Below are 9,895 nucleotides of genomic sequence, written 5' to 3'. Positions count from 1 at the left end.
TACTCACAGCCTGTCACAAAAACACAATTTGTTCATATTCCTTTAGTTGAATGAAGCATGCCAGAAATGTCACAGTTTGACATGTATATATCCTCGTAGGAGTTAGATGGGATCAAGACTTTGCATAGATGAAATAAAAAACAACTTTGTAGATGCTAAATTTCAGCACAAATGTTTCTTTAAAAAATAATTTAATTAAAAAAAATCTATTGACACAAACATAGACAAATTGTGACTTTTTGGGAGCCCTTTTAGTAATTCAGTCCCGGGTCTAAGACCTTATTTTCCGGCCCCAGCCCCCCTGTCTCCGGCCCTGGCTGCAGCCACGAGCCGGTCAGTTCAGCTCTGTGTCACACGGGGCGCCCGCTCCTCCGCGGCTCACTTTGTTTTCCGCGTGATGCTGCTCTTCTCTTCAAAGCCGAGGAAAGTCAGGGGCTCATGTGTCAACATCCAGGGTTTCCCCGGGGAGGAATAGCATTAGCGTTATTCCAAATAAAGAAAAGCAAAACAAAACTCAAAAACGCCTGATGTTGCTTTGAAGAACCTTTTATTTTTGTTAACAAATTACTCCTCGGAAGTATCGGGGTTTTTTTTTTAACTTCAAAGACTAGAAGACGACCTAAGGCTCCTGCTGCTTTGACGTTAGCTAACGTTATTTTAAAGGATGACAGAGTACAAAGTGCGAATAGCGTCTCCAGTCATTTAATAACATCTGGGGAAACGTTAGCTTAGCCAGCTAGCCTGGTAGTTCGATTAGACAGAGGAAAGGCGGCGAAACACACTGCTGACATGATGTTTCCTCAATCGAGGCACTCGGTAAGTTGGCCGGTTGAACTTCTCCCCGGGTGGAAACTGAGCTAACGCTAGCTAGCAACACACAGCTGATACATATCGCTGCTTCCTGCAGGTAGCTGTCATCGTCACAGTGCAGGCACTGTGGCAGCTTAGCTCTTTACCTCGAACAAACGGCGAGCTATACGACTCACTTATGTGCAGACACAGTCTATCGTTAGCTAGCTTCTCTTAAGACCGAGAAAGTTGGAGTGATGTTGTGCGTTGTTTAGACGGTTTTAACACCCCTTTTGCTACTTGCAGCAAACCACAACGCACATTGAAGCATGCATTCATTTTGATAAAATATACTTTAAATGTTGCGAAAATAGGGCAGGTTTTCACGGAACACTTGTTAACTATTATAGGACTTTGTTTATTGGCGACTTTGGGGAATTAACACTTTAATTTAAAACGATCAGTTGCTAGTATTAGTATAATAATGTGTAACAATAAGTGCATAAATGTGTGAGTACATAAAAGTGTGATTATTTACAAATGTATTGATTATTTTCTAGATCAAATGGCACATTACTTGTTGTGCAGAGTCAGACTCTTACAAAAAAATATGTCCCACCTGACCCTCCTCAGGATCAGCTGATTTTGTGTGCCTGTGTTTGTTCAATAACCTCAACTGAAGCCATGCAAAATCTTAGTTTCATACTTTCGGTATTTTCTGAGTTAAATCCCCTGAAGTGCGTACAGATTGGTTGAAATAAGTTATCATTTTTAAGGCACTTTTAAGCACCCATAACGTCTGAAGTGCATGAAAGCTGAAATGCTGAAAAGAATGTACAGCCATTGTCCACATGAGCAACATTATTGCGTAAACAGCAGCAATGTTAAAGGTATCACTGATCAGTATGTGACCACTGCCTATTATGATGCACAGTTTTAGATATGAAAAGAAGAGAATGAAGATATTCATCTAGACATTCTGTGCCAGTCATTGTCCTGGCCCTGTAGAAATGACAAGTATCCGATACTAAGATCTTCAGTCATTGCTGTTGTTCACAGTCTGATGATAGAAGCAGGTCGACAGATAAGGGCTTGGCATTATGAAGAAGAGAAATTCTTAGAGAAGCAATGAAGGCTCCAAAGCTTCTGAGTACTTCGGAGGTTCTCAGGGCTCAAATGCCCCTATGTACTTTGATATTGTACACGTACACGATTGTCTGAAAATATTCATAGTATGAATGTAAAATTATGCACCAATTTATTAAATATGCTTAAGTTACTGTAAAAAAAAATCAGGTGGGAGCAGATTTTATGTAAAAACAAAGATACTGGAGAAACTCAAACCAGAGTGTGCCTGGCATTTTTGTTTAAACAAAATCTAAATTCAGTTAGTTTCAAATCATTTTAGTCAACTATATTTTTAATGGTATATTAAATGTAGACAGATGTGTCTACTTTCACTAATAGTTAGCAATAGCTATTAGTGAATGTGAAACAAGTACAAATTAAGAAAGCTGGCATACAGCCTCATATATGTTTATATGCCAAGTTCTGTTCAAAAAAAGAACATGTGCATGATTGTTGGCTAGTTTCAACATGTGACTGCTCTTTGCTGTTCCTCTTTCTGAGGGGGGTGGGCTGTGTCATATGTCTTTCCTCTCTGAACGTGACCATGGAACAACTTGCATGCTGTGCTTCTGTTTTACTTCTCCAGACCCGCCTCGCGATTCCTTCAATTACCGTTACACATTCTCATACGTTTGGAGCTTTTCCATTTTTTTCAAATTCAAAAAAATGTAGCTCAATCAGCGAATTGACTTATTGTTTCATGTCTACAGGTTGAGCTAATGCTGATCGTTTCATTGCTACTGCAGGTTCACCCATTTCCGATCTAGCCAGTTTCATCACTTCATTTTTGCACACCTGAAACTGATCGCATTCGTGCAGAGTTGTGATTTCTGTGATCTCCATGTAACCGGCTGCATCGGGCCTCTCTCTTCAATCCCATAATCCGGCTGGAAACCTCTTGCTCTTGTGCCACTTATTTAGAGAGTAATGAGGTTTAGAGAACCAGATAAACCATGGATTACAGCTTTGGACTGTTGGTTTAAGTGTAGTCTATACATAACCGGACTTCTAATGCAGCCTCTAAATACCTCTCACATATGGTCAGCATGGACACACTTCTGTAAACACATTTCCTCAATCAACACACTTTGTGGCCCAGACAGATGTTTCATATTCGTACCTTTAAGACAGCTGTGACTGTCTGTAGACAATTCACAGTTGTGTGCTGTTAATCAAACACCCAGCTACTTTCTTTATCTCATTTTATGATGTGCACACAGACATGTGTACATGGTAGGACGCATGTCTGTGTGTACATGGTACGGCTGAGTCTGAGTTTTCTTTTAGCTATCCTCTCAAAGGGTTAATCTGCAAGGTCAAACTGCTGCTTTCAAACAAACCTAAACAAACCTTCATTAAAACACACATGCTCTGCAGCAGGGAGCTCTCATATGTTCATGTAAAGGATGATGATTTTTCTTAGAATTTCTAAGTCGCCTTCTCGAAGCTGAAAATCAACCAGACACCTTCTTGTGTTTCTTAGGCATCCTCTCAGTCCAGCCAACCTCTCAAGTTCACCACCTCCGATTCCTGTGACCGCATCAAGGACGAGTTCCAGTTCCTCCAAGCACAGTACCACAGGTATTCATTTAACACATCCATACACACCTAATTTAATCTCTAATATAAGTCACACACTTTCTTCCTGCAGTGTTTTGTTGTTACTGTCTTTTGTGAAATGGCCTCATTTAAGGCAGCTAATTATTCAGAAATGCATTTCATTTTGAGCTGGACTTTCCTCACCTCCTGTGATGTCAGTCAGCTTTTAGTGAACTTACTTTCTTCACTCAAACTATCCTCAAAGTCATTTTTGTCATTTTATAGGCATGCTTCTGTTTTCAGAACCGCTGCTCCTTCTAGATTTTGGTGAAACAAAATGAATTTGTCCTAGATATGGGTATCCGGTAAATAAATATATTTAAGGAATGTTCATTTTATTATTGTAAGGTTATTTAAACAAATGGTTTCATATTACAGTAAATGCTGAATGCCCTTTTTTTGCTGGAAAGTAGATGAGAGGATTGATATAATTCTCATGTCTGTATTCTAAACATGAAGCTTAAGCCAGCAGGCTGTCAGCTTAGCTCAGAGTAAACAAGACAAGTTGTGGAATTAGTATAATTCCCCCAAAGTGCAGTTATCCCCAAACAGGATGAATACATACATTTGCTTTCGAGCTGCTCTTTCTCATATTATATTTCTATACTTCTTACCCAGTTTGAAGCTGGAGTGCGATAAGCTGGCTTCTGAAAAGTCAGAGATGCAGCGTCACTATATCATGGTAAGTGTGGTAACTCATTTCTGTGGTATGCTGCGTATTTAGTTTTTTTAATCTCCCACCACAGTCTCATAGTGTTGCAATAGATACGCAGAAATCCTCAGGTTTACTCACTGCATGATGAGGCACAGATAAAAAATGACTACACATCTCAAAATAGAGTATAAAATACATACATGAAAGAGAGAGTAATTAATCAAAAAGGGTTGTTGTGTGTGCGCGTGTCTTTGTGTAGGCGTGTTCTAAATCTTTTACTTGTCATTCTCTGTGCACTGTAGTACTATGAAATGTCCTACGGGCTGAACATCGAAATGCACAAACAGGTAATCATCGTCTTCATTCATCCATCCGTCTAGTAACCCGGCTTTTTTTGTGTGTTGGTCTGACCATTTTTGTTTTTCTTCTTTTTCTTTTGTAGGCTGAAATAGTGAAGAGACTAAATGGGATCTGTGCTCAGGTGCTGCCTTACCTGTCACAGGAGGTAATGATTCACCTTTTACTTAAACTTTACACCCACTGGCCCTTTTATTTGGTACACGTTGAGAGTACCAGATTGGACCCATCTGGAAACAGTCTGGTCATTCTTCTCTGGCATCAACAAGGCATTTTGGCCCAGAGAACTGCTGCTCACTAGATATTTTCTCTTTTTCCCACCATTCTCCGTAAACCCTAGAGACGATTGTTTGGGAGAATCCCAGTAGATCAGCAGTTTTTGAAATGCTCAGACCGACAATCACGACTTAAGTCGCCGTTTTTCCTCTATATGATGCTCAGTTTGAACTCGAGCAGGTTGTCTTGGTCATGTCTACATAACTAAATGCCCAATGCTGCCTTGTGATTGGCTGTGTTAGCAAGCAGTTGAACTAGTGTGTGGAACAAAGTGGTCGATGAGTGTATGTTCTCATAATATTGATGAGAAAGTTTTCTTTTCTTTGTTTTTTACTCCAACTTTATGTTTTAAAGAGGAAATCTGTTTTTGTCCAAGCTTTTCTTGTGCGTATTTGTCTCTGAACTTGTGATCTTTGTTTTAGCATCAACAACAAGTCATGGGCGCTATTGAAAGAGCCAAGCAGGTCACACCTCCTGAGATGAACTCCATCATACGTGTGAGTTTGTCATTTGTAATGTCCACCAGATGTTGCTTCGTAGCATGCTGGTTAGGTAATTTTGACTGGGGATGGGCCCGTTTTGTTCCCTCATTGATGGAAATTTGTCTGTGAACACTTATTTCTAATTGTCAGGTTTCTATTGGCTGTGTGAACAACATTTACCACATTGTTGTTTTTGTGTCACTTCTGTTTAACTGTATTAATAGCAAGAGAATAAATGATGTGGTGTGGTTTGCTTTCTGCAAATTTGGAGAAATAGAGATAAAATGCCACGTTGGGTTTCTTTAGCATAATGATCACCACAGTCCTGCGTGCTTGGAGTTTGTGCTGCAAGTGTGATAACTAATCACACTAGCTTTATAGTGTTCACACTTCTTTTTTTTTACAGATGGTAAACTTATATTATCTAATGTGTTGTTTTTGCAGCAACAGCTTCAGGTGCAACACCTGTCCCAGCTTCAGGGCCTGGCTTTGCCAGTAGCCCCGCTTCCCCTGGGCCTCACCCCACCCACTCTGCCCGCCGTCTCCTCCAGCTCCGGCCTGCTGTCCCTCTCCTCCATCCTGGCAAACTACTCCCACGGCCAGCCCCCGGTAGCGAAGGAGGACAAGGCCAGAGATGTCGCAGAGAGAGCACCTAGAGGGGACGATGGAGACAAGTCAGACTAGTGCAGAAAGAGCGAGGAGGTTTGGAGAGGGATGGTATGGGGTGTAATAAATGTCACAAAAAAAGGAAAGGGTGTCTGGATGCCTGTCTACTGAGTGTCAATATAGAAGAGTAATTGGCAAGGACGATTAGCAAAAGGACTTTTGTAAGTGCTGAGGATGAAACTCCTGAATGGCTGAGAGTAAATGTTCTTATTATTTAGTGGTAATAGACTTGGTTCAGGCTTCTAGACTTTAATAGATGTGTGGGGTTTTTAAAAAAAAAAAAAATTTTGTTCAAGCCACTGTTGTTAGGCTTAAATCAAGATAAATGTTTTCCCATTTGGAGAGAGAGCTAAGAAGGAAACACAATAGCAGTACCCTGGTAGATAACCGTCAGATTTATTTTCTCTTCCATCTTTTTGTTTTCAGATTTGTTTAGTGTTTATTTCCACGTCCTCTGTAGTCCCTCTGATTGAGTCTCAATGCAGTCTGCCAGTCATAAAAAGCAGTTTTAACAACTCCACTCCCCACATACTGCTTCACTGTTGCTCACGACTTGCTAAAATGAAATCATCTTTTTCCAAAACGTTAATTGGAGCAGTTTTGTCAGTAATTCCATTAATTTACTCTGTTAAGTGTTCTTCATTATTCCCAACCGTTGGATGCATTACCAGAGCTGTGTGCATTAGTCCCACATAAATCAAGTTGTTTTTTTTTTGTTTTGTTTTGTTTTTAATTTCAGAAAGATCTTTAGTTTGTACAAATGGTAAAGTAGCCAGCTTGGAAGTTAATATGTGGTAGGTAGGCCTAGCTGCTCCTGTGAGCTCCACATGGGATGTGGACCATTGACATAAGATCATGGACCCCGCGTCTTTAAATGATAAGATTAGATGCTCTGAAAAAAACCCCCCAACTCATCTTGTTTTTGTAAACTGAGACAGGTTCTTATAAAACATAAAGATTCCTGTGTGTTAGAGTGAATGTGATTGGAAAGAAGAAAACACTTTAACTTTACTTTTAAGCACCTTTTGTGTTCTCCTTTGCCCCCCCCCCCGTTCCTGCCCTTTCCCCCTGCGGGTCCACAAAATTGATCCCAAAATAGGATCTAAATGTTAAAACAGTGTGGTTTTGACATATAGCCAAGCGTTGTGTTTTTATAGGTTAGCAGAGCTTTTTAGTTTTAGCTGAGATTGCGTTAAGTACCACCTTTCTTTTTATCTGTGACTACACGAACCTGACATTCTCAGCATTTTGAAACACGAGCTGTATTCCAACCACATACTTACTGTCTTCATTATACACTATGGGTAGCAAGCTTTTCATGTAGGTAATGTGCAAAAAAATTTAATATGCTGTTTTTGTATTAATGAGAGTGACTTTGTTACCATCATGGAGATGTGGCGAGATTTTGTTTTCGGCTTTTTCTACCTGTGATCAGCTCCCACGTATAATTTGTTGTTGTTGGACAGTCATTTCCTCCCAGTTTTGTTTGAATTCTGACAAATGTGATTATTGAACAGAGCTGTAATTCACTTTCATTATTATTGTTATTATTATTATTATTATTAATGATAATAATAAAGATAAGTTGAGCAGTATAGCTTTAAATAGCTTTATCACCTTTAATATAAATAAGGATGTTATGTACAAATAGCAATTAACCGTTTGACTCATTCATTAATATAGATTATTAAGATATCAAAATGTTATTGTTGAAAGAAGCATGATTAAAATGAATTGGATCTGCAGTGTTAAAGAGCAGCAGTTCAGCTGACCACTTCCAACCAGTCACATGAAGGTCAAACTAAGCATCAGAATGGGGAGGAAAGGTGACCGTGAACGTGGCACGGTTGTTGGTGTCAGACGGGCTAAACTGAGTATTTCCAAAACTGCTGTTCTACTGGAATTTTTCCCAGAGTACAGCGCGTTTACTTTATTCAAACGCCCTCCAGAGAAACCAGATCTCAATCCAATAGAGCATCTTTGGGATGCAGTGGGACGGGACGTTCGTGTCCTGGAAGTGCAGCCGACAAATCTGCAGCAGTTGTGTGGTGCTGTCATGTCGATGTGGATCATAATCTGTGAGCAAAGTTTCCAGCTTTTTGTTAAATCGATGACAAATGTTCTGAAAGCCAAAGGTATTCCAACCTAATACTAGCAAGGTGTACCTAATAAGGTGGCTGGTGACTGTAATTTGAAGTGGCTTACAATTACTATAATATGTTTTAAATGTAGTGTATTGATGTTGGAAACATTAGGAGGCATTCTTTGGTAGTTTAGCCATGTTAGACTAATTTAGACTAAAAGTTGATCAGTGTTAAACAATAACGGTAAAATGAATCTTTAGTAAATACGATCCAGGCTACACACACTCAACAACTCCAAACCTGCTAGTTTAGTAGTGCAGGTTCAGGCCTAGAGGTAAAAGCAGAAAGCAGACTGTTGGATTTTTATGTTGTTTTAATATCTGAAAAGGAGCAGCTGCTCACAGATGTTTTCAACTTTAACCGATAATAATAGGGAAATGATTCAAGTGACATCTAAGAAAATGAAGATGACCGTTTTCGAAAATGCTACCCAGGAGGTTATATGCGTGTTGATAATTTCCCATTTTTGTGATCTTATATATCAAAACTTGTATGCATAATGTTTGCAGTTGGTATGTGGTATGAAACTGGTGAACAGCTCAAGTTTCTGGCTGAGAAATGTTCATTTTTTAGGCAGCAGAGGGCAGCAGTGCTCTTCCAGTGATTTATTATGGGTTATAAAAAGCATGGAAACAGCCCCAGGTTTATCTGTCGTATTCAGTCACATTATTGCTTTCCTCGCTTTTTGTTTTTGTGATTGTATGCTGACCACAGGTACACTGCAGGTGTGTCAGCTGTCCCTCCCCTGTAATGTGAGTGCTTTCCAGAGCTTTGATAACCCAGCTTTTAATGTCCAAGCATAACCCTTTTCCCTCTGTTTTAATTTGAAAAGCACTTAAGTTGTGGCTCACTGCTCCTTTTGTTTTTCTTCTTCCTGTCTGTGCAAGTGTTGGGGAGCTGGAGTATCTCCCTCCCTGGAGATCTGACTTCAATATATCGAGTGCGAGAACAGATCATTTAATCATTAGCACTCTTTATACTGACGTCAGCCTCTGTAGAAATCCTCCCTTGGCAAAACTCAGACATGTGAATGGTATGTGTGTTTGTTTTGCTGTGAAGGGCCAATTTGTATACATATGAATATATCAATATACATATTTTTTAAAGCATTTTTGTATGTTTCAAAGCTGCTTTTTAATGTGTGTGTATCATGGAGGACTTCGTTGTTGTACGCGTGCATTACAAGCCTACGCTACGAGAGGCACAATGTTGTATATCCTGTCTTTTTTTTTTTTTTCTCCTGTTTTCTCTTCCATTCATTCTCTCTCAGTAGGCTGTAACACTTAACTTTGTTTTCTAGATTTGTAAATGTTTTATCCTTTTTTTTTCTGTGCAAATGAAAAACTGTTAAATGTGTCTACAAACACAGTCTCATTTCAAAATACCCGGGACAAAAAAAACAAACAAACAAAAAAAAGATGTAAACAAGCAACTGTGTACTCTGAGAATGAATCAACCTTTTAGCAGTAAGGAAGCGTCTCTGGTGCCTTACAAATAAAAGATGTGATTGAGAGTGGTCATTTTTCTTCTGGTGGCAACGCACATGGGAAGGGAAAAAGAGTAAAGGGCATCGCTGTCGTTATCGCGCTGATACATATTAAGTCAGCGCTGAAATGAAACATTTGTGTTTTGCTTGATAGTCAACTCCTCTGCAGCTTGATGGAATAGTTGAGGCATGAGTGTTTTGTACTCCCAGTCCACTGAGATACATGTTGACGTTTTGAGGAGTGACTCAACTAAAAATTCCTTATGGATGAGTCGAGGTATAACTGACCAGGTCAGATTGAAGCTGGTCTAAT

At 39.6% G+C, this 9,895-nt stretch overlaps 1 protein-coding gene across 1 annotated transcript; it reads left to right on the top strand.

Annotated features, from left to right (window-relative positions):
* The first annotated feature begins 399 nt into the window (after positions 1–399).
* LOC120739548 (TLE family member 5-like) lies at positions 400–9,609 on the top strand. Its single transcript, XM_040041333.1, has 7 exons — positions 400–816; positions 3,401–3,498; positions 4,135–4,198; positions 4,474–4,518; positions 4,614–4,676; positions 5,227–5,301; positions 5,731–9,609. The coding sequence occupies exons 1-7, from the start codon at positions 790–792 to the stop codon at positions 5,968–5,970; spliced, it is 612 nt and encodes a 203-aa protein (XP_039897267.1). The 5' UTR covers positions 400–789; the 3' UTR covers positions 5,971–9,609.
* Positions 9,610–9,895: the final 286 nt, after the last annotated feature.

Source organism: Simochromis diagramma, unplaced genomic scaffold (assembly GCF_900408965.1).
Source record: "Simochromis diagramma unplaced genomic scaffold, fSimDia1.1 OVJJ01000304.1, whole genome shotgun sequence".
Lineage (NCBI taxonomy): Eukaryota > Metazoa > Chordata > Actinopteri > Cichliformes > Cichlidae > Simochromis > Simochromis diagramma.
This window is presented reverse-complemented; position numbering and strand designations above follow the sequence as displayed.

What these genes read in the sequence shown, in the direction of transcription:
- LOC120739548 (XM_040041333.1), top strand. Translation starts at nt 790, where the DNA reads ATGATGTTTCCTCAATCGAGGCACTCG. An exon ending in CTCCAAGCACAGTACCACAG is followed by an intron (nt 3,499 to 4,134) that starts GTATTCATTTAA and finishes CTTCTTACCCAG; the next exon opens with TTTGAAGCTGGAGTGCGATA. An exon ending in TGCAGCGTCACTATATCATG is followed by an intron (nt 4,199 to 4,473) that starts GTAAGTGTGGTA and finishes TGTGCACTGTAG; the next exon opens with TACTATGAAATGTCCTACGG.